Source organism: Choloepus didactylus, chromosome 12, assembly GCF_015220235.1.
Source record: "Choloepus didactylus isolate mChoDid1 chromosome 12, mChoDid1.pri, whole genome shotgun sequence".
NCBI lineage: Eukaryota > Metazoa > Chordata > Mammalia > Pilosa > Megalonychidae > Choloepus > Choloepus didactylus.
In genome coordinates, this window is record NC_051318.1 from 69,130,886 (window position 1) to 69,156,564 (window position 25,679).

The 25,679-nt window shown below is 37.6% G+C and overlaps 1 protein-coding gene across 2 annotated transcripts in view; it reads left to right on the plus strand.

The window, feature by feature from the left end:
* KLHL1 (kelch like family member 1) overlaps positions 1–25,679 on the plus strand; it is a 449,643-nt gene that overhangs the window by 176,590 nt on the left and 247,374 nt on the right. For both annotated transcript variants that reach the window (XM_037800143.1, XM_037800144.1), the window contains exon 4: positions 23,848–24,044. In XM_037800143.1, coding sequence (XP_037656071.1) covers positions 23,848–24,044 — 197 coding nt within the window. The remainder of the gene's footprint in view (positions 1–23,847; positions 24,045–25,679) is intronic.

Here is a 25,679-nt window from a genome sequence, read left to right on the forward strand (position 1 = left end):
ACCGGGTCAGGGCCTTTCCACTGCCCCGACAGGACATCCTTCCAACGGACTAGACCTCTATGCGGAGGACTCGGGGTGGTGTGTTGCAGGGCAGGTGTCATTCCTTGTGAATTTTCGTTTAAAAAATTATATGTGAGCAAGGCTACAGACAGTCGAGCTTTTGGGGACAGGCCGTGGCCTATACCCTCTTTCTGTTTTTTAAGCAAGTCTTTGAGAGATCTGTGCGCTCTTTCAATGATTCCTTGCCCCTGAGGGTTATAGGGGATGCCATGTTTTAATTGGACATCCATGTTGTCACAAAATTTTTGGAAGGATTTACTAGTGTAGGCAGGCCCGTTATCCGTCTTTAACGTCTTTGGCTTACCCCAAGCTGCCCATGCAGCAAGGCAGTGTGCAATGACGTGGGAGACTCTTTCTCCTGGTTCAGCAGAGGCAAATAAAACTTGGGAGCATGTGTCCACCGACACATGTAAGTACTTGATCTTACCATACTCTGAATGATGAGTGACATCCATCTGCCAAGTATCCCCTGGGGTGAGACCCCTAGGGTTGACCCCAACCGAGGGGACTGCTCTCTGCTCTGCACAATTGTTGCAGGCTCGGACAATATCTCGAGCAGCTGCACGTGGTATGCTGAACCGCTTAGCTAGGGTACCTGCATTGATGTGAAACTTGGCATGGAATTCTCGGGCTTGTTGATACGGTACCAGCGTCGGAAAGATGTGCAGCTGTCGAGTGGCTACATCTGCGCTATGGTTCCCCTGGGCCATAGGGCCAGGCAAACCTGTGTGGGCTCTAATATGGGTTATGTAAAAAGGGTGTTGCCTGGTCCATATAACCTCCTGTAGTTTGGCAAAGAACGTCCTTACTGTAGAGGAATGTTTAACAATGCCCACCGTTTCTAAAATTTGTACAGAGTTCACAACATAAGCAGAATCCGAGACGATATTTAAGGGCTCGGAAAGGCTTTCCAGGACTGCAATGATAACCTGCAGTTCTACCCATTGAGGCTTTTGTGGTTGGAAGAGCACTGTTTTAGGAGTGTCCCCCTCCACACAATACGCCCCTGTTCCAGAGCTGGAGCCGTCCGTGTATACGGTGGGGGCGCCTGCTAGTGGCCTAGGAGAGGTTACTTTGGGAAAAATCACTGGGTGCCGGGTGACAAACTGCAAGAGAGGAGCCTTTGGGAACTGATTGTTAATGGGACCAAGAAATGTACACCGGAGAATGGCCCATTGATCTATGCATCCGGTGAGTATCTCAAGCTGCTGGGAAGAATAAGGCACCCTGAGATTTTTGGGCTGCTGACCGAAATGCTGCACAGCCCTTTTAATGCATTCTAGGGCCAAGTCTGCAACCGCTGTAGGATAGTGCTCTAGGACTTTTTTGGGGGAAACTCCAGGGTGGACCCAGAGCAGCGGCCCCCGCTGCCACAGTACCGCAGTGGGCTGTAATTCTGTCGGCAGCACGCAGTCTTCAAAAGGCTCATCAGGGTCTATTCTCTTCAATGCAGCGCCACTGAGCGCCTGTTCCACCTGGCATAGTGCTCGCCTTGCCTCTGGAGTGAAGCTTCGAGGTGAGTTTATATTAGAATCCCCCTTCAACAGGTCGAACAAAGGTGTTAGTTTGACATTGGGTATTTTTAGGTATGGACGGATCCAATTGATATCCCCCATGAGTTTTTGTAGATCATTGAGAGTGTGTATATTGTCTAGCCTGAGAGACACCTTTTGGGGGGAAACATGAGTGGGTGCGACTTTCGCCCCCAGGAAAGTGGTAATGTCAGTCATTTGGATTTTTTCAGGGGCAATCTCTAGGTTAGCTTCTCTAAGACTAAGGACTAAATGTGACAAAACTGTTTTAAGAAGATCTGTGTCTCTATGGGCTAAGAGAATGTCATCCATATAATGGATGATTTTCACTTGAGGGAACTGCTGCCGAGTGCTAGCTAGCTTCGCAGCGACATACAGCTGGCACATGGTAGGACTATTAGCCATGCCTTGGGGCAGGACTGTCCATTCAAAGCGTTGACAGGGCTCCTCTTGATTACTAGAGGGCACAGTAAAGGCAAACTTAGGGGTGTCTTCAGGGTGGAGCGGAATAGAAAAGAAGCAATCTTTCAGATCTATAATGAAAATCGACCAGTGCTCCGGGAATGCCGAGAGGAGGGGCAGTCCCATCTGAACGGGCCCTAAAGGCTCCATGCAATCGTTAATAGCTCTTAGATCATGTAGCAGTCTCCATTTACCAGATTTCTTTTTTATTACGAATATAGGGGTGTTCCACGGTGACGTGGAAGGGGCGATATGGCCCTTTTCTAGTTGTTCTGATACTAGGGCGTGCAACGCTGCAAGTTTTTCCTGTGGCAAGGGCCACTGAGGCACCCACACCGGAGCCTCGGTTTTCCATTTTAGTTTTATAGGTGTGGGTGGGAATCTCTCCTCAGTGGCCCCTATGAAAAACCCAAGCCTCGTCTGTCAGACTTGGGGGCAGCTTGTATAGGCTCCGCACGTCCGTGCAGTGAAGCTCCTAAACCCTTGCCGGGGGTATACCCCATTTCTTTTAGCAGTCGCTTAGAGGTTGGGGAGTAGCCGCTAATTAAAGTAACGTCCATTTGGGTCAGAATGTCTCTTCCCCACAAAGACACAGGCAGGGCTAATACATAAGGCTGGAAACTGCCTTGGTGTCCTTCTTCATCGGCCCAATGAAGGGCAGCTGCACTGAGCATGGGCACTGAAATTTGGCCTATTCCTCTAATGGGCTCTTCCGCCCTGCTCGTTGGCCAGGTGGGGGGCCATTCTTGTTGTCTTATGATAGACCGATCGGCCCCTGTATCGAGCAGGCCCAAGAAAGATCTGCCTTGCACCTTAATGGTTAGCATAGGTCGAGACTCCAGGGACATATGGAGTCCCTCAAAAATCGCTCCACTGGATCCGAACCCTTTTTCCCCTCTCTGTCTGATTCTGCTTGGAAAGACTGCATGTAAGCTGGGTAAGAGCAGGAGCTGCGCCAGCTTATCACCTTCTGCAATGACTAAGGTGCCCCGCTGAGATTGAACCATAACTTGGGCACGGCCTGTGAAATCTGAATCTACAAGTCCTGGTATAACTGTTAATCCTTTCAGGGCCGTGGATGCTCTTCCCAATATGAGCCCTACAGTACCAGCCGGTAAGGGCCCCTTGAAGGAGGTCCCTACTAACTGGACACCCATGGAGGGGGTTAGTACGAGTCTGGAGGTGGCACAGAGGTCCAGTCCTGCTGAGCCGGGGGACGCACAAATTTGATCGGATCCTGTGTTGTCGAATGGCATGCAAGGGGGTCCGTCGAAAGGGCGGACCCCCTCTTCCCGTTTTTTGGAATCTGCTCGGGGCGGCCAGAGAGGCGTCTACCCTGCGCATCGAAAACCGATTTACAGTCTTCTGCGCGGTGGGGGCCTTTGTGGCAACGGCCACACGGCCTGGTTGCTGCACCTGGTTCGCCAAACCGTTGAGTGGCAGGGGGTTGACGTCTATTGGGACAATCTCTCTTAAAGTGCCCTGATTGGCCACAGCCATAGCACCCGTTAGACTTTGCCCCTAAGGTTCTCGGGCTTTTTGTAGCCACCTGTAGGGAGCTGGCTAGCATGGCAGCTAGACCTGCATTAGTTAAAGGGCTGCCAGCATCTCTACAGAGCCTGACCCACTCTGTCAAATTTTTTGCTCTGTTTTGTGCCAGGATAACTTTGCACTCCTTGTTGCACTGCTCAAAAATCATTTGCTTAACCACAGTCTCTGCTACTCCTGGATCTGAGAAGATTCTCTCAGCTGCGGTTTGCATCCTGGCTACAAAATCCGCAAATGGTTCTGTGGGGCCTTGGTGTATATTGCTGAGTGAGGCCTGAGCCTCTCCCTCACCTGTTAGCTTTTTCCAGGCACCCACAAAACAGCGGAAGATCTGGGCATAGACCTCTTGTGGGAAACCCGTTTGGTTCTGGGCATGGGCGCCTCTCCCCAACAGCATGTCAGCATTCCACCCGCCACGTCTCCCCGCCGCATTCCTTGCGGCCTGCTCTTCAGCTAACTCCTCAAACCATGCTTTCCAATCTATGAATCGGCCTGACGGCAAGCAAGCACGGGCTAGCTGAAAAATATCTGCGGGTGTATGATTTAGAGCAGAGAGGTTCTCGATCATGTTCAAGGTATAAGGGGCATTGGGGCCATACTGATGGACGGCCTGCCTCAATTCCCTCAATAGTTTGTAATCATATGATTCGTGCCGATTGCCACCTTGGGGATTGATAATAACCGGGTACATTTCTGAGACTGGCTGCGGCTCAAGTGGCTGGTAGCCACCCAGCATGCCAAAAGGTCTAAATGTTGTGAAAGGGTTCCATCTCCAGAAATGTCTCCCACCACTACCTAATGGCAAAGGGTCCTGAGGGCCTGTATACTCGGGCGGGGGGTACGGCAAAGGTTGCCCCTCCCCTGACCGACCCATCGGGGTTTCCGGGTCTGGCAGCAAAGGATAATTACATTTACTGGGCATGGCCACTAGAGGGAGCTCTCGGCAAGGTCCTTTGGTGGGACCGCCCAAGGCGTCAGTTGGGAGCTGGGGTGTCCCTGGGGGTGCAGCGGTAGACATTGGCGGGGCGGAAGGCCGCACGGGTGTGGCGGGAGGCTCCTCCCACTCAATTAGCGGGGATGCTTCCGCCTTCTCGTCAGTATCGCTATCTGACTCTGAGTCAGAGTCACTGGACTCCGGCGGTTTGCCCTTACAGGAGCCGTCCGCTGACGAAACTGACTGGGTTTCTTGGAGCGCGCACCGTGCTTCTTGCAAGACAGAGGACGGGCTTAGGCCGGTAGCCGATTCTAGTTCAAGGACCGCACGGACGGTCTCCCATACGGGTACTAGAATCGGGTCCATACACACGCCCGTCTGGCGCGCTCGGTCTATGTCGCGACCGAGCTTCATCCAAGAGGGTAGGCTAAGGCTGCCGGTGCAGGCAAACCAAGGGGCAAAAGTATCAACATCATCAAGAAAACGCTGAAGGGAGCTTTTCCTGACCGAGATACCCCGTTGTTTCAAAAGGTTCTTTAAGGGAGCTAAGAGAGGTGAACTTCCGGACTGCCCCATGATTGCAGTCGGCACTATACTTCAGTCACTCGGAGAGCTCTTCCGAGTCCCCCGGGGTCACCTGAAAACCCACGGGCCCTAACTATCATGTAATAAGACGCACTCACCTTCTCGCGTTGATCAGGCGCGGGAAGTCCGCCGTAAGCTCGACGCGCAGCGCTGCTCTCCTCACAGAGGGACCGTCGAGAGCGAGGCAGGAGGAGGAGCTTCCCCGTACGGGCCACCACTTGTCCGGCGCTGCCCCGCTCGGTCCCCGGTTCCCGGCCGGCGAGGGGAAACAGGGAAGGAGAGAGAGAGATGCAGACTGCGCGAACTAACCTGGTCATGAATCACGACTCGAACCACACGGCAGTTGTGAAAGCAAGCCCTTTACTACAGCTAGATGAACATTCTGTGTTACTGGTTCCCACACGGGGCACGGCGCCTCGTGGGAGAGCAGCCTCGATGTGGCCGTCAGGCACGGCTCCTTGTGGGCTGTCTCACCCTACCCCGTCCGGGTAAGACCTTTTATACACAATTAACAACCAATAAGCTTCTAGGCTAGTATCGCGTATACAGGATTTCGATTGGTAGGAGCGGGTGGCGGATACATGCGTCACTATGCGGAAACAGGATGCAGGCGCCATCTTGGCTCACTCGATGGGCGGGGGTAACTCTAGAGCAGGCTGCAGCGCATACGCTAGGCCCGATTCGGGAGGCGGCTTTCCACATTTGACCACTCTAATTCCAAAACATCTATACATTGTATTCAACTGTGTTTTAAAGGATGTATAATCTAGTGTAAGGAATTTACCTTCAGAAATATATGGGATTTAATTTGGCCATCACCAGGACTGATATTCAACCAATACCCACTGTTATGTGGGCAGCCCAGTATCTGTTCTGATTGTTAGCATTTCCACTAATAGTCATATATCCATTTTCATGCTACTCATTAAGTATTTTGTGTATCCCTTTAGCTTCTACATTTTATAGTTGTGGGTCTTGCTCGTATTACTTAGATTTTGTGGGTTTTAAGATTCTTCAACTGTAAAATAGGGAAAATAACCGTTTCTAAGTGAGGGTGTCGTCTTAAACAGTAAATGAACTAATAAATGCAAGTGAGTTTTTCACAATGCTTAGTGTATACTAATCACTCAACTGTGTGACTATTCATAATATAAAATTGTATGCTTCCTTAAATCTTTTGCACAATCTATCATAAAAAACAAAAACAAAGAAAGATGAAGGCTAAGAACTGGGGAGGAAATAATCACTTCGTTCACCAAACATTTATTAATTTTGAATCCAATTTTTTATATCCTTCAGTATTAAAATATGATATTTAGTGCATATGTAAGATTAGTTTCCATTTTTAGTGGTGTCTGCTGCTTGTGTTTTTAACCACTTACTTGTAATTTTGCTTCCTTATATGTTTGAAGTCATTTATGGTATGTTACTTATTTTAGCATTCTTATTTCATTTGATTTTCATGGCAATATTCTGAGTTGAGTAGGTAGACATTTTCTTATCATCAGATGCAGAAATGAAAACACCTTAATCTACAGATCAGCACAAATAATTGGACATGAAATCATAGATCAGTACTCCCAATATTATTTCAGTGTCCTTTCTACTAAACCTAGAGTTACTCAACATTTTGGTTTGATTAATATTAGAGGCAATGCAGCTCATACATACTTATTACCACATTGAGAAAAAAATGTGACCTTCCCCTGACGTAGTATAACTGCCATCAAATATCATTTTTTCTTACAATTAATTTCTTTGTACATGGAACCCCAAATAACTCTGAGGAAAGTATACAGAGACTACTTAAATGAAGAATTCTTTGCAATGTATCTAAGCACTAATTAAAAATCTCTACCTCAGGCTTGGACGTTCACAATTGCATACCTCTACAGTTTTGACTATATGTGTATTTATTATTTTGTTTAAATCAGAAGAATTTTAAAAATAAGAGCACTTTATACTTGTTTAATATTTAACATTTTCAGGGTGTGTTCACACACTTTTCTATTGGATATCACAATATTCAGCCTTATGTTACACATGGGAAAACAGAGGCAACAACTTCATGTTTCTAAATAATATGTATGTTTTTAAAATGTTAGTTTACTTGAGTAAATTATTAATATTTTCAATCTATTATTTGATAGAGCTGATACTATTTGAAGATAAAATAGGAAGAAAACAACTAAAAACAGACAAAAATTAAGACACAAACAATCCCTGTCACTGCACACTTCTATAAATTACCATTTTGCCTGATTTGCCATCTTTACTGCCATTTCATGCTGCCATTTCATTTAAACAAAATTTATAATGAATGCCTTCATCACTTGAGCTTTGAATGCTTTCTATACCTCAGGTGAAGGATATAAGTGCCATCTAACAAGGAAAATAGATTTCATCGAGAAGAGGACACAGGTTCAAGATATCCTGAAGGAATTTCTGAATCCCTGGCCTTTTCAGACTGAGTGTCAGGTTCATTGTAACTACTATTGGACTCTCACATTCCTCAACCAGAGAGAAGAGTTTCACCAAGTGGCATTCATACTGATCTGATGTATCTGTCCCACCCCATTTTTTCTTCTCTGGAGAAATGAGTGGGAGGAGTGAGAGAACAAGATATGCAGAAACAAAAATCAATAAAGAAATTTTAAAGTATAGTAATAGAAAGTTCAAATGTGTAAGAAGAATTGTAAAAAAAAACACACTTTATACATATTTAATATATAAAATTTTCATTTCTGATACATTCTTTCCTGAAAAAAGAAAACAGTATTTTGAAAGATATGTGATTAGTTTCATGTGTTTTCCTTGGCTATGTATTCTACTTTCTAATTAATGGGTATTTCTGGTTAATGAGCAAATTTGGCTAATATAAAAATGACGTAATAGGACATTTTTTGGAAACGGTTGACAAATTATTAGTTAACTTATCAAATTAAGTTAAAGACAGACATATCTATTACTTCAAGTAGCAACCTCATTGTTTATGTTTCTTTAAATTTGCCACTTCAAAATATCTTAAAATGGTTTCAAAGTAAAATACATAAGTGAGGAAAAAATAGGTATGAGTCATATTATATATCTGGGTGTGGTAGGGTAGTGTTTTGGGAAAGAATTTCACACTTTTGAGGGGAGCTAACTATATATTCCCCCAATGCTTTATGAAGATTACACTTCCATATCATGGGGGCTTAGAAATACTGATTATGAATGTGGATTGTTCGATGTGAAGATTTCATTTCAAAAAGTATATGAATATTTATAGTCAGAAATTGGAAGTGATAATCTCTGAAAATAACCTACAATCATGGCTATTATTAAGCTCCATTTAGGAGCCAACAGAATATCCCAAAGAAACTTATCTCTTAAACAAACAAAAAATCTATCATCAGAAGCCCTGTAGTATAGAGGAAGTGGATAGGTTGGCCTCATATCTGGGCAGACTGGCAGATAATAAAGTATCAAAACTGCTGAATTTTTTTCCATGTTACAACCATTCTATACAGTGCATAAAATATTTAAGCACCCCAACATAAAACCACTTTTCAGAAAACTTCAATTCAACCCAGTTCTATGAGATCATGATCTTAACTTCCCATTGATCAAATCTATCCAGCAAGGGATTGTATTCTGTTATCCTGCCCTTTCTATCTCCCTCCTTTCTATATTCCTGATTGTAATAGAAAAAAAGAAGGGAAAATAAAGGTCATTTAAAGAAACCTTTGACCTTTTAAAATCCCTAAGTATACATGTGATGTAAGGCATTGAAATTCAAATCAAGAAGAAATGGAGACTTCTGGTTGACCAAGATTGTGGTAAATGATATTCTAGGGTTACATACCTCACAAAATGCCTAATCAACTAGCAAAACTTAACAGAGCCATTTTCCTCAAAACTCCAGAAAAAAAGTTGAAGGGCTGCAGTAACTGCAGGAGTGCCAAATTAAGAAAACACAGCTTTAAAACAGATAGGAGAAGCTTGAACAGTGGGTTGCTGGCCCCACCTCAACCCCTCCCTAGTGCAATCTGGAGACCTACTATGCTCACATTATGGGTCCCTGGCCTTGTTCTGGAAGGAGCATAGTAACCTCAATGCACATACTGGGGTGCCTATATGTTATTGCCAATCTATATGGTGATAGCCTGAAGACTGATCCAGAAAACTCTTCTCTGGCTAACACTCCCAGAACTTGCCTTGCAGACAGGAACAGCTTTCATACAGCTAGAGCAGTGTCAGATACAATTAAGTCAAAGAAGCCTGGAGCAAAAGATTATAAATTTTAAATCATACAGTAGAGCTCCTGGGGGGGGAGAAAGTCCATTTCATAGAAGATAAAGGGGATTCAAATTCTTGTAAACAGAGTTCTTAAGAATTCTTAAGAATTTTGCAATTCTTAAGGCCACAGGCTAGCACAAATCCAGGACAACATGCAGTCTCAGGAAAGACATTTTTACTTTCAAAATGACATACATTTTATTTCCATTACCAAGATAACAAGAAAATACTGTGATATTTGACAATCAAGCTTGATGCATCTTTTCCTCCTTTTTTCCTAAAGATGCCCTGTGTTGTTTTTTTGCAGCAGTGATTCACCTTGAACTGATATTCTTGATAGTAGGGTTAAACTTGGAAGGAGAGCACCAGCCAACAAATAGCCAATTGGAAATGACCATGAAAGGTGTCTTTTTGTGTGTGTGTATGGGGAAGGTACTTTCGTTTTTGTTACCTCCTTACACTCAAGGAATTCTCTGTCATATCATGATCTTGATAAAAACTTAAGGAACAGACAGCTTAGGGACTAAATGACAGAGTTAACAATTTAGAATATTAAAATGTAAAGTGTGCTGCAAATGATTACAAGACAACCTAAGAAAGCAACAAGATACAAATCCAGAAAACATCAATGAAGGACACAACATTGTAGACATGCTAGATAATGCTTTTAAAAAGTGGTCTTCAATACTGTCAAGGAGATACAGAAAAACACAGAGAAAGAAGGAAAGGATATCAAGAAAACAGTAAGTGAAAAATAAGAATATTAATAAAGTGATGGAAATTTTATACAGGGCAGTGGAGAAAAACTGGTGTTGAAGACCACAAAAACTAAAATGAAAAATTCCCCAGAGGGGCTTAAAACAGCATATTGGAGCTGGCAGAAGAAAGGATTAGTGAACTCAAAGAAAAGACATATGAAATGATTCAAGCTGAGGAGCAGAAAGAAAAAAATAAACTGAAAAACAAAAGTGAACAGAGCCTTAGAGCTTGTGGGACACAATCAAGCATTCCAGTAATCACATTATGCGAGCCCCAGAAGAAGAAAGACAGCAAGGGATAAAAGGAATATTTAAATAAATAATGAAAGAAATATGCCAAGTTTAATGAAAGACACGTATGTGCACTTTCAAGAAATCCAATTGGCCCCCCAAAAGATAAACTCAAAGAAACTACACCTGGACACATAATAATCAAACTGTATTTGTGAACAAGTGGAATTCTGAAGGCTCCAACAGAAAAGCAACATGTTATGAAAAAGGGAATTTCAGTAAGACTGTGTTCATTTCTCATCAGAAAGCATGGAGATAAGAAGGCAGTGGGATGAAATATTTAAAGTGCTGAGAAAAACAAGCAAACAAACAAACAAACTAAAAAACAATTGCCAACCAAGAATTTTGTATCTGGCACAACTGTCTTTCAAAAATGAGGGAGAGATTGAGACAGTCTCAGATAAACAAAACCTGAGGGAGTTTGTCCTGTAAGCAGTGCTAATGGGAGTTCTTCAGACTGAAAGGAAAGGACACCAGACCTCAGATCAATGTGGCATAAAGAAATAAAGACCTCATGTAGAGGTGCCGTATGAGAAATTATAAATGCTACTACTGCCATATTGTATTTTTTTATATGTAACTCTACTTTCACTTTTTAGAGGCTCTAAAATACAAGTGCATGAAAGGTAATGTTAAATCTATTCTTTTGTAAAGTATAAGACTTACAAAGACCAAATAACAAAATCACAGGGGAAAATCTGGATTTATCAGTATTTATTGTAAAGGTAAATAAGTTAAATTTTCCAGTCAAAAGATAGAGATTGGCAGAATGTATAAAAAAGTGTGACCCAACTGTAAGTTATTTACATGAAACTCATCTTAAATTCAAAGACACAAGTGGTTTACTGTGAAAATATGGGGGGAAAATATACCATATGCATGGTAATTAAAATAGACCTGGGGTAGCTATACTAATATCCGATAGAATAATTTTTAATCCAAAGACTGTTAAGAGAGACAATGATGATCACTATATTCTGATAAATGGGTCAATTCAACAAGAAGAGAATTATAAATATATATGGACCTAACAACAGAACTCCAAATATATTAAGCAAAAACTGTCAGAATTGAAAGGAGAAATAAGCTGTTCTGTATTAATTGTAGGAGACGTCAATATACCACTTTCAATAAGGGACAGAACATCTACTCAGAAAATTAATAAGAAAATAGAAGATTTGAGTGATACTGTAAGCCAACTAGATCTAGCAGACATATATAGACAATCTACTTAATGGGAGAAATATTTGGAAATCGCATATCCAATAAAGGTTTAATATCCAGAGTATATAATGAAATCCTACAACTCAACAATAAAAAATGGCCAAAATTTGAAAAGACATTTCTCCAAAGAGGATACACAAATGGACAAAAAGCACATGAAAAGATGCTCAACGTCATTAGATGTTAAGGAAAGGCAAATCAGAACCACAATGAGATACCATTTCACAACTGCTAAAAAAGCTCCTATTAAAAGAACAGAAAAATACCAGTGTTGGAGAGGATGTGCAGAAATCAGAACACTAGTTTATTGTTGATGGCAATGTAAAATGGTTCAGCCACTGTGGAAGACAGTTTGGCAGTTCCTCAGAAAGGTAAGTATAGAATTATCATATGATCTGGCAATCCCACTTCTAGGTATTTACCCAAAAGAATTAAAAGCAGGGACTTGAACAGATATTTTCACACTGATGTTCATAGTAGCATTATTCACAAATGACAAAAGATGGAAGCAGTCCAAGTGTCCTTCAACTGGTGAATGGATAAATAAAATGTGGGATATACACACAACAGAATATTATTCAGCCATAAAAAGGAATGAAGTTCTGATATATGCGACAACATGGACGAACCTTGAAGACATCATGTTGAGTGATAACAGCCAGACACAAAAGAACAAATATTGTATAATCTCACTTATAAGAAATAATTAGAACATGCAAACTCATAGAGTCATAATCTGGAGTATAGTTTACCAGAGGCCAGTTTGGGGCTAGGAAATGGAGAATTAATGTTTGAGAAGCACGGAGTTTCTATTTGGGTTGATCACAAAGTTTTGGTAATGAATGGTGGCAATGGGAGCAAAATAGTGTGAATGTAATTAACAGCCCTGAATTATATATGTGAAAGTGGCTAAAAGGGAACATTTTAGATTGTATATATGTTAATATAATTAAAATTAAAAAAAATAATATAGGACTGTACAACACAACAGTGGACCCCTATTATAAACAGTGGACTATAGTTAATACTACAATTATAAAAATGTTTTCATGAGATAACAAAATACCACACTAATGCAAGTTGTTAATAATGGGAATTCTGTATTTTATGTATTTTTAATGCAATTTTATTGAGACATATTCACACAGTATAGAAACCATCTGAAGCATACAATCAGTGGGTCACAATATCATCACATAATTGTGCATGCATCCCATGATAAAATTTAGAACATTTCATTACTCCAGAAAAGAAATAAAAATAAAAAAGAAAACACTAATCTTCCCATACTCCTTACACCTCACCCCATATTATTGACCACAGTATTGGTGTGGTGCATTTGTTACTGTTGATGAAAGAGTACTAAAATACCACAGTTAACTATAGTCCATAGTTTGTGACAGGTACATTTTTCCCATATATCCTTCCTTTTTTAACTTTTATAATTGTGTCATTCATGAAAGAACTTTTTAATATTTGTATAATTAATCAAAGACATTGTCCAACACAAAATTCACTGTTATACATTCCCATGTTTTAACCTCCTACTTTCCTTCTAGTGACATACATGATTCTAAACTTCTCCTTTCCACCACACTCACACCATTCAGCATTGTTAATTATTCTCACAATAATGTGCTACGGTCACTTCTGTCCATTTCCAAATGTTTTAGTTCATCCAGGTTAAACATTCTGCACATAATAAGCAATTGTTCCCCATTCTTTAGCCTCATTCTATATTTTATTTATATGAGTTTACATAATATAATTAGTTCATTTCTGTGAGATCATAAAATATTTGTTCTTTTGTGTCTTATTTCACTTAATATAATGTCCTCAAGGTTTATATTGTTGCATGCTTCAGGACTCCATTCCTTATTACTGCTGTAAAGTATTCCCTTGTATGTATATAACACATTTTGTTTATCCATTCATCTGTTGATGGACACTTGGGTTGTTTCAATCTTTTGGCAATTGTGAATAATGCCACTAAGAACATTGGTGTGCAAATGTGTGTTCATGTTCTTGCTTGTCATTATATTTGCTAAAACTGGCTAGCTATAATTTTTTTTTAACATTTTATTTTGGAATAAATTCAAAGTTACAGGAACAGTTGCAAAAACCATACAAACCCAATACACAGAACTCCAGCATTCCCTGACCCCCCCAATACCCCCCGATACCCCCGATCCACAAACTTTAACATGTTGTCCCACTGCTGTTTCTTTCCCTCCCTTCCTCCCTCCCTCCCTCTCTCCCTATCATCCATCATCTATTGCTCTGTCTTCTGAAACATTTGAGAGCTAGCTGCACACCTCCTTGAACAAACATTATAATTCTCATATACAATTCCCATGAACAAGAACATTCTTTTATGCAATCCCATTAAGCACAGCTAAGAAGTACAAGAGATTCAACAATGATACAAAGCTTGCATTCTATATTTCCTTTTCCTTATGTCTCAACTATGTCCCTTTGAGCTTCCTGTCCTCCATCGTCCGATCCTATCCAGGGTCATCCTTGGCATTCAGTTGCTGTCTATTTAGACTGTTTTTTTTTTTTCTCAACTGTGGAAACATATATACAGCCTAAATATTCCCATTCCACCCCCTCCCTAGCATTCCATTAGTGGGATTAGTCACATTTAGAATGTTGTAATGCTATCACCTTCCCACCCTCCATTGCTAGAAATTTCCCTTAACCTCAAACAGCAACCTTACACTCATTTCTTAACTCCCCATTGCCCCTTCCCCCATTTCTCTTTGATACCAGCTTAACTTCTATAGGACACATAACCTATGTTCCTATACTACTCCATACCCCCACCTTTATATAGTCCTTGTCAAAAATTACATATTTTACATTTAGTTCAAAACCACTGATTTGTCCTTAGAGTTTGTGTATTTTATGTCATGTAGGAAGTAAATAGTGGAGTTACAATTCAAAAAATTATTGATTTCTATTTGCATTCCATTGTGGTTGGAGTATATGCTTTGAATACATTTAATTTTCTTTTTCCTTCTTAAATTTATTGAGGCTTGTTTTATGTCCCAGCCTGTGGTCCCTTCTGGAGAAAGATCTGTGATCCCTAGAGAAAAATGAGTGTCCTGGTGATTTGGGATGTAAGGTTCTATATATGTCTGATAAAATTCTCTATATCTCTTTCTACTTTCTTTGTTTCTCTGTCAATAGGGCTCTCTTTAGTATGTGGAGTAGGGCAGGTCTTTTATTGGCAAACTCTCTAAGCGTTTGTTTGTCTGTGAAAAATTTAAGCTCTCCCTCAAATTTGAAGGAGAGTTTTGCTGGATAAAGTATTCTTGGTTGGAAATTTTTCTCTCTCAGGATTTTAAATATGTCATGTCACTGCCTTCTCGCCTCCATGGTGGCCGCTGAGTAGTCACAACTTAGTTTTATGTTGTTTCCTTTGTATGTGGTGAATTGCTTGTCTGTTGCTGCTTTCAGAACTTGCTCCTTCTCTTCAGTATTTGAGAGTCTGATCAGAATATGTCTCGGAGTGGGTTTATTTGGATTTATTCTATTTGGAGTTCACTGGGCATTTATGCTTTGTGTATTTATATTGTGTAGAAGGTTGGGGAATTTTTCCCCAACAATTTCTTTGAATACTTTTTCTAGACCTTTACCCTTCTCTTCCCCTTCTGGGACACCAATGAGTCTTAAGTTTGGACGTTTTATTTTATCTATCGTATCCCTGAGATCTATTTCAATTTTTTTGACTTTTTTCTCTGTTTTTTTCTTTTGTTTTGTCATTTTCTGTTCTGTGGACTTCTAGGACTTTGAGTCTTTTTTCAACTTCCTCTAATCTTGTATTGTGAATATCCACAATCTTTTTAATTTGGCCAACAGTTTCTTTTATTTCCATAAGATCTTCTATTTTTTTATTTACTCTTGCAATGTCTTCTTTATGCCCTTCTAGGGTCTTCTTTATGTTGCTTATATCCTGGGCCATGGTTTTCTTGATGTCCTTTAAATCCTTTGCCATGTTTTCATTCCTCAATTGTAGTTCTTTGATTAATTGAGCCAAGTACAGGGTGTCTTCTGATATTTTGATATGGGTGTTTGGACTTGGGTTCTCCATATAGTCTGGTTTTATCATATGCATTGAGATTTTCTGTTATTTTTGGCCTCTTGGCATTTGCTTTGCTTAATAGGGTTACTTTGAGTTGTTAAAAAAAATGCCAATCTAATTTCTCAGAAACACAGGTTGGTGGTGTACACTTTCTTGAGCTACCCAGCAGGTGGCATCTGTGACTCACCTGTACCCCTCAAGTCAGCTCTCCCCAACCTTGTCCCCGCAGTGTGTGGGGAACTGATTCTTGTGTGGGTTCAGTTGGTGAACTCAGTTTGGGTGTGTTGCTAGAGCCGTCCGCCCTGAATGTGGGGCGTGTGTCCGGGTGGCCAGGGAGGCAGGGCAGTCTTAATATTCAATCCCCCCAAGTGTTCCTGGAGATTCAAGGCCATCACAAGAGTCTAAGCCTTCATTTTGGATCCGTCCCAGACCCTCGCTCTCGCTGACCCACAAACCACCAGACTTGGCGCAGCGTCCCTGGGTTTTCCGAGCGTGCCCTCTTTCTCAGCTGTGATCTTCCAGGACCTCCGCTGAGGGAGGACTGTGCTACATCACAACTGTGCACCATCCCTCAAGGGAAGCTCCAGGCCGCCCTGCCATGCTGGGGCACTCTGAGCCTGATGCAAAAATGGTTGAACGGGGCATCTCCACAACCCCCTCTCTTCACACAGTTCCTCCTTCCCAGCTGCAGGACAACTGGCGAGGCTCTGGGCTGTGGTCATGGCTCCAGGCAGGAATTTATCCAGCCCTCCGGGGATCCAGCTACAAGCCATGGGGCTTCTCCTCCCTCCAGCTCTCCCCTGCACTCCCCTGGTCCTGAGGGTGTCTGCCGCAAGCTATCCTCCACTGCCGAGACCGAGAGGCCGGCTCAGCTTGCTCCTGTCATGTTTCGCTGCATGGTTTCCACCATTAGCAACTGCAGCCACTCCTGGGTTTTTCTCCTTTTTTTTTTTTTTAAAGAACCAGTCCATCTCCAGCCACCAACCCCCGGCTTCCCCACACTGCAGCATGGCTGCGGGTTTTCCAGCTGGCTTACTCACTCATTTCGGAATGCAGACTCCTGGGTTACACCAAGTATACAGCCCCTGTGGTGCTAGGAGGCCTCATCCAACTGGCGCATTGCTGAAACTGATACTCTGGGTCACCTTCTGTTTTTTTTTTCTAGTATTTTTCATGGAGATTTTTTTTTTTTGTCCTGTCTCACCTAGCCACCATCTTAGGTTCTCCCTGGCTATAATTTTTATAAGACAACCAGGATTTCCTTCCAATGAGAAGGAAAGATGAGGCCAGGGAACCAGTGATTTGTAACCTACTGGGAATCAAGAATTAATTTAATGGCAGTAATAGCCTCAACTGCAGAAAATATCTATGTCTTTGGTAAAAGTTAAAAAGACATGTAAACCTACTGGAGATAATAAAATGATGGAAACTCAAATTTCTTTTACTTTTCTGTCTTTATTCAAACACGTACTCAAAAATATGAATTTACCAATATATAAACAAATTATTGAATAAACAGTTAAGTGGAAGAGAATTGACAAATATTTCATGCAGAAGAATTCAAAATAATTTATGCAGTTATTCCACCTTCAAGGAGGTGGAAAATGACTCCCATTCCTGTAGTGTGAGATGCATAGAGAGATTTTCTTTCAAAGAATACAGTATAGAAAGGGAGAGAAAGAAAAACTTTACAGTGAAGAAACCTTACAAACACTACATCAAACAAGTGATCAAAGTTAACATCAACAGTGATAAGTCATATTGATAGTATATACTGTTTAAGTGATATGATGAGAATAGCAATTTACCACTGTGATCTTTCTCCCCAGAACCCATAACTTCCATCTAATCATGAGAAAAACATCAGGCAATTCCAGTTGTGGGACATTCTACAAAATATATGACCAACATTCCTCAAAACTGTCAATGTCATCAAAAACAAAGACAGTCTGGGAAACTGGCATAGCTGAGAGGATCCTAAGGAGATATAATAACTAAATGAAATATAATATCCCAAATAGGATCTTGGAATAAAAAAACATTAGGTAAAAAATAAGGAAGTCTGAGTAATATTTGAACTTCAGTTAATAATAATGTAACAATAATTGTTTATATGTTGAGCAAATGTACCCTACTGATGTAAGATGTCAATAAAAGGGAAACATTGTGTTTATCTATAAATTTGCTATTTTTTTTTATAAATCTAAAACTATTCTAAAAAATTTAAAAAGCTTATTTTTAAAAACTCTATGGATTAATAACTATTAGTTTGCATTTTTAAAAATTTCAAGTACAACAATGTTTTTCCTTTATGTTACATATATATGTGTGTGTATGTAGTATTTAATACATTTAATTTATTTTGTGAATTTTATAGACAGTTTTTGCACTGGTCTAGTAAAATAAATATTTCTAATATAACGCTTTAGGGAATACATATTCTTTTTTCAACATAACTGACTTTATAGAAGAAATTTTGGAATTTGGCACCTAATAAGAGGGGACCACTTTATTAAAAAAAATAGAACAGTGAATCTATACACATAATATTCACTTTTTCTTTTCTGCTCTATTTTACATATCTGCATTCCAACTGAATGTGAATTTAGCTATACTTTCTTGTGGGAAATCAGAGTTTAAGTTGTTAAGTATTTGGAGCATTTAGAAGCTTTAGCATTTACTCAATGTGAGGCTGTAGCTATAAATATCTAACATATTTTTGCTCTTTTACTCAAAAAATATTCCCCTCTTATTCTCCCACTTGGCTAAGAGGAAGGAGATTCTATTTCCAGGTTACAGCGTCATAGACAGTCATTGGGTTTTTTACCACTTTCTAATTACTGAGTTAGGCATGGTTGTGTGACACACTGGTTTGCTGACATCTTCTATTTCTTCTTGAGCCAGTGTAGGGTAGTTTGTGTGTTTCTAAGCATTTGTCCATTTTATCTAGGTTTTCTGTTTTATTGGCAAATGGGTGTTCATAGTATCCTCTTACAGTCCTTTTGATTTCAGCACTGTCAGTAGTAATAGCCCCCTTTTTATTTCTGATTTTCATTATAATTATCCTCTATCTTTTTTCTTTGTTAGTCTATCTAAAGATTTTGAGCATGTTTTTATGTACTTATTTTCCATCCATATATCTTCACTGAAATGTCTATTTAAATCATTTGCCAAATTTTTTAATCTTTTTGTGTTATTACTAAGTCTGAAACTTCTTTATATATTCTGGCTAAATGTCCTTTATGTATCTTTGATGCATATGATTTGCAAACATTTTTCCCAATTTAAGGCTAATCTTTTTGTTCTTTAAACAAATCCTCTCACAGTACTTATTATGAAGTCTAATATATCAATTTGTTCTTTTGTGGATTATGATTTTGATGTATGAAGGGAATCTTTTATTAACCCAAGGTTAGATTTGTCTCCCTTGTTTTCTTACAAAAATGCTTATTGCTTTAGATTTTACATGGGTCTATTATCTATTTGATTAAATTTGATGTATTGTGTAGGTATGGATCAAAATTCATTCTTTTGCACATCGATATCTGATTGTCCCAGCACCACATGTTTAAAGACTATCCTTTCTCAACTGAATTGCCTTTGCACCTTTGCAAAATATCAGCTGCCCATATATGTGTATTTCTGTATATATCTTGTTGCATTGATTTACCTGTCTGGGTTTAGAACAAAATAATTACTTTTATTTATTGTAACTTTTTAATATATCTTAAAATCAGGTGGTATTATCTCAAATTTGTTCTTTTTCAAAACTATTTTGGCTATCCTAGGCTATTGCATTTCCATATGAATTTTAGAATCAGTTTTGCAATTTCTACAAAAAATACATCATGGCTGTAATAAATCTATAGATCAATTTGAGGAGAATTGAAATCTTAATAATATTTTATCTTCCAACCCATGAACACAGTTTATCTTTACATTCACCTAACACCTGAATATTTAATTAAAATTAAAGAAAGTCACCCTCCCAATGTTAATAATTCAGAGAAAAATGATATTGATAAAGGCTTATCATTAGCATTTATCATTTTTATGTTACTTTCACAAAATCTACATGCATGAAGCTATCTTCCTGATGACTTTTCTGGACAACTTTAGGTAATTCTTTTAAAGGTTTCAAATATTAACAGTATTTTAATGATAAGTATAAATTTAAAATCCTTATATTATGATCAGCTATAAAAATAACACATATTTTAATGCTTTCATATTATCTCCCCTATATTTATTTTTATAAGTGTTGATATACATTCAAACAAAGATATAAAGTTAATGTAAAAATACAGTGTTCTATTATTTGTCAGATTTTTTTTCTGGCCCTACTCTACTATTCAAGAAACCTTAAGTATATATCAGTCATTAGTACTGATAGAATTAGTCTTGAATTAATTCTAATTGGTATGAACCCTTCAACATCGGATAAAGATTTTGTTTGGTATAATTATTGAATGATCATTTTGTTGATAATATGAAATACAAATATGTCCAAGAATTTTATTGCAATTGGCAAATATTTCCTCTGATGAATTGACCCGACATCCTCAATGTTCTATTTGTCAGTAATGTCTGAAGAGTAGGGTCTTTGTGATTTATTTTAAATCTCTTTGCTATTTAAATAACTACTTCTAACTTACATTATTGATACAATGTCCAGTTTTTATATCAAAACTTAAATTTAAGTAGCAAACAATTGAAAATTAGTAGATAATGAAAAGTAAATTAAAATTCGCTTTTATTTACTGTTCTTTTCAATTTATTGTCTCTACCTTTTCTGTCATTTTCCCTTTATTAAATCCCTTTGGAAGCATGCTTTAAATTCCTTTTCTGTCTTGTCCTTTCAGTAAAACTCATAAATAAAACATAGTGCTCTTTATCTATTAAACTTGTTAAGTTACGGGTGAAATGTCATGTTTGAAAGCAAAATTATCTCTAACTCAACAGATTACTTATTAATTACAAAGAAAATTTTTCCTTTAAAATGAAGAAATTTGGCAGACACTGCCTTACAAAAGATACCAAACTTAGCACCACCATTGATGGAAGACATTGCCATTGTATGTCTCCAGATATAAGGCATCTTGCTCAACACCACTTATTTGATATCCCTTCCAAAAAGGCTTTGCCTGAATCTGATCATGAGGAAATAATCAGACAAATCCAAAGTGAGTAATTCTACAAAATAACTAGCCTGTACTCTTTACAATATAAATGTCAAGAATGACAAAATGGGAGACTATTCTAGATTAAAGTAGTTTTAAGAGACATAACAAGTAAGCATGATGTGTGATCCTTGATTAGATACTGAAATAACAAATAAAAGCTATAAAGCATATTACTTGGACATTTGGGGAAATTGGTAGCAAATATTACTGCATCAATATCCAGAATATACATGCTGAAATATTTAGGGGTGAAATATCAAAATGGCTGAAAATAATTCTCAAATAGTCCAGCAACTGTAACATAAATATATACACATATTCACACACGAAAATATGGCAATATGTTAATACATGCTGAAACTAGGTGAAGAGTATATGGGTTTTTATTGTACTATTGTTGCAACTTTTTGTAGGTTAAAAAATTCCAGAATTAAACTTTGGTGGGGTAAAAAAATATACAATGTTATTCTCCTTGTATAAGTATTTCTTTTAAAATATTGTCTGTGAAAACTGAGTTTTTGAAAATACACTACTTCTCTAACAGATTTCATAGAAAGTTACACGATGAGAAAAGGATAAAGAAAAAATGGTAGACAGTAGCATTGCAAAGTTAGAAAATATACTGCAACTTGCAAAGATATGCTTACAAATTTCAATTAGAAGATAGCATATTATTAATGAAGATTAATCAGAATTATATTTTCCCATAGCCTCACACTTGAATTTCAACTGTAGTGTAGCTTGTCTTCCAAGTTAACAAATGACTTTTGCTATCATATATTAACTAATCATTATCACTGACAATTAGAAGTTGCAATGCGTGTCTTATTCAGGCAAAAAAATTATATAAATAAAACTAACTTGGATAATTCCAACCTCAGTCAAATTTAGAAGGCTCAGAAAGGCTACTAAAACAAAATATCCTTTTCTCAGAAAGGCATCTAAACTTCTAAAGTTATACTAATAAACTGAGAGCATAGGTTCTTATTTTTGGTTAACTATAATTAAGTCTAAATTGGTAAAGTTACATAAAGACAGAATATTAGAAATAGAATAAATCAATAGTCAAGGAAAAATGAAAAAGTTATTAAAAATATTTCAGTCCTGAGTAAAAATTATTTTTTATTAATTCATCCAAAATTATGTGATACTACTAATTCTCATGGAGAAAACTTCTAGAAGTTTTTAAAAAGTGATTTAAAATTTAGTGTCAGCATTAAATAGCATAATTGATAAGCTAGAGAAACTATGCAAATGTGAAGAGAGATATGAAAATATTACAAAGTTTTCTGATACAAAAAATCATCAAGGGCAGAATTTCTAGAAGTAAAAATGAAATAATTACTACAGTTTTAAAAGTAAGAGTTAGACAAAGTACTATATATTCTGCAGAGAGAATTAATGAATATGAAAACCTAGAAAAATTACAGACATGTAGGGGAGAATGAGGTCATGCAATACATAGCCTTTAGAGAAAATAGAGGAAACAAGGGTGAGGAGGAAGAAATATTTAAATAGAATGGGGTATAAATTTTGTCAAAATTAATGACAGTGTCCATCTTCATATCAGTAAGGACACTATTTCTAAACAAAATTAATAAAATAATTACATTCCTAAAATATCCATGTTCATTACCAATTAACACAAACCAAAAAAGTTAATTCTCTGAAAAGATTAATCCATTAGACAATCCACTCAAAAGATTGATTAATTTAACAAAATAGAAGGCAAAATTAAACAATGTACAATATGAAAAGTTTCACACAGTTACAATTACAGGCTAAATTAAAATAAAAACTTTATAATTCAGAGTAGACTGGACTGCAGGAAGCAATTAAAGAAAAACTATATCTAATGCATGTAAAAGTTGAAGTTAGTTATTCAGGGTGATGACTCAGGGACTCAGAATTCTTATTTCTCAAATATCCTCTATCCACGAAGATTTTTTTGCAATCTTTCATTAACTGGTAGAAGAGAAAATGAGTATGCATGAGTCATGCTCACTTCTTAAATGACTTTGTCAGATAGTAACACAAATCCATATGCTCATGGTCTATTGACAAGGACTTGTTATATGCTATACCTAACTCAAATGGAAGTATATCTAGTAAAGGGTTAGTAGCTGGGCTACAGAAACTAAGATGAAATAAACCATTTCTGAGTATGTCTAACATACAAAAACTCACAGTAATACAAATAGAAAATCTGAATGGGAATAAAATCATTAAAGATATTGAGTTGCTGATTAAAATCTAACCTTGTATAGAACCAGGTAGTTTTACAAATGAGTTCTATAAATATGCCAGAAACAGTCCCATTCTTTAATAAACTATTCCAGAAATTAGAAAAAAGAGGACACTTAAGAGCTTGTTCTATGAAGTTGAGATAACTAGTTCATGAAGGAAAGAAAAATTATTTATAACTATAAAAATGGATACAGTAACAAAATATTAGCAACCTAAATATATATAAATATATACCTATGAACATAAATTATCCATACATGTTTTCCATATTCATTATACATCCTTGTTTATACTGTCAGAAATTTAGTGGATCTCTGCTCTCCTGAGTTTGCAGACATATTCTGAACCTTTTCTCTCCTTTATTAAAAAAAAAAATCACAACCAAGGGAAGAACAGCAACTCCTCCTAAGGTGATTACTGATATTTTAGTTGAAACTGTTTCTATGCAGCTTAGATGAATTTGAACATTACATGAAGTAAGAAATTCATCATGCTTAAAAATTTGCTAGCTCATAGTGAGCTATCATATTTATCTTGATTAACAATCTGGCTTCACCTGTTTTCTAGCAGATAAGCCTAATGATTTGACTAATACAATGGTATATGTGATTAAAACTAAGCAGAGAGTTTCATAATTTTCCTCTCTTATGTTTAGGTTGTTTGGAATTAAAGGAAGACACCATTGAAAACCTTCTTGCTGCAGCATGCCTTCTTCAGCTCCCTCAAGTAGTAGAAGTATGCTGTCACTTCCTCATGAAACTTCTGCATCCATCTAACTGTTTAGGGATCCGAGCATTTGCTGATGCTCAAGGATGCATTGAATTAATGAAGGTGGCCCACAGCTACACAATGGTAAGGAAATTTAATATTTTAAAAATAGAGATATATGCTATAATACCAGAGGTTAAAATAATTACTATCATGACCCTGAACAACTTTTTCAGGTTTGAAATGATTTTGGTATGCTGGCCACATTTTACATTTGGGAAACAATGTTCCATATAGTATTTTATAATCTTAAAGTAAATAAAAACAAAAAACAAAAAACAAAAAAACTACACAGTGTACTTTATTATTGCTGTATGGTTTTAATTACATATAAGCTATCCATATATAGGTATTGATTATTGGGATTTATAAATTGTTATATGTCATGTTGTCTAAGCTGCTCCCAATATTTCTGTTTTTGGATATTTGCTTTCAAGCCTACCTTTTCATCTTTTTCATCTGAAATTTTCTCTCAGACATTTCCATCACAGCATATTATATTTGATATGTCTAGCCTGTAGGTTTTGGAGAAAAAAATGGGTGTTTTTACCATGAATGTTGGATTTCAATGTTCCTGGGAACATCTATAGTCAGAGACAAAATTTAGATGTATAAATCAATTGATCTACTTGTTTGTCAATTTAATTTTTAGCACCATTTCCTTAATTTCAGATTGAGTGATTGTCACTCAGTAAATATTCTTAAACTAATTTATACTTACTTATTTTATATTTTTCACTTTAATTTTTATTTATTTATTATTACCAGCTTTATTGAGATACTAACAACCATTGAGCTATATACCTTAAGTGTGTAAAATCTATGGTATGAGATTATTATTCTTTAACATTATCTCCATTCTAGAAAAGAATAACCAGTTCCAATTTCATAACTATCATGTTTCACACCCTACAGTTAATCATTATAAAGTGCTTATTATAGTGCCTGACATACAGTAAGCCCTATATAAATGCTAGCCATTTTTGCTATTATTATACTAATAGTATTAATGTTGTATTGCTATTATTGAACTACCCAACCATAAATTATTATAGAAATCTCCCTTTCCAACTCAAGGGAAGAGTTTTTATGAGCTAAATCTGCATTAAGCTTTATAGTTGCTATTTATAACAAAGTTCATATTGTGAAATTGAACGCTTTCTCAAATCACTAATGAGAGTCAGCCACTTCAAAGTCCTCTAGTTGTTATTCATTGAAAGTGTTTCAATATCATTTTCAATTTTCTTTAATCCTTTAAGCAGATTAGCAAATTAAATGAAAATATAGAAATAAAATGAAAAGAAATATGTGGTTTGTAATTCTATTGTTAAATATTTCTTTAGAATTTTTCCATGACAGAGTACAGTACTACTGGAAATTATATGAACCATATAAAATCAATGTAAACAACTACTTCACCAAAGGAAATATCAAATCCCAACTGCAGTCATTTAATTATGCACACTTCATTATAATTAACAGCTCCCGGCTTAGCTAACCTAAAGAACAATATGCCTCCATATCCAGAGGAATAATGATCCCTTCTGGTTTAGTTCAAAATCGTTAACTTAGTAATAAAAAATGTTTTCCTTACACCTGCTTGGTCTGTTCTTCAATCTATCACAAAATAATAAGTTTTTTTCTCTTTGGAGACTTTAAAATGTATATTCTATGGGGAAATATATTTAAAACAGAAATACAGTATAGTTTTGGCTAAGA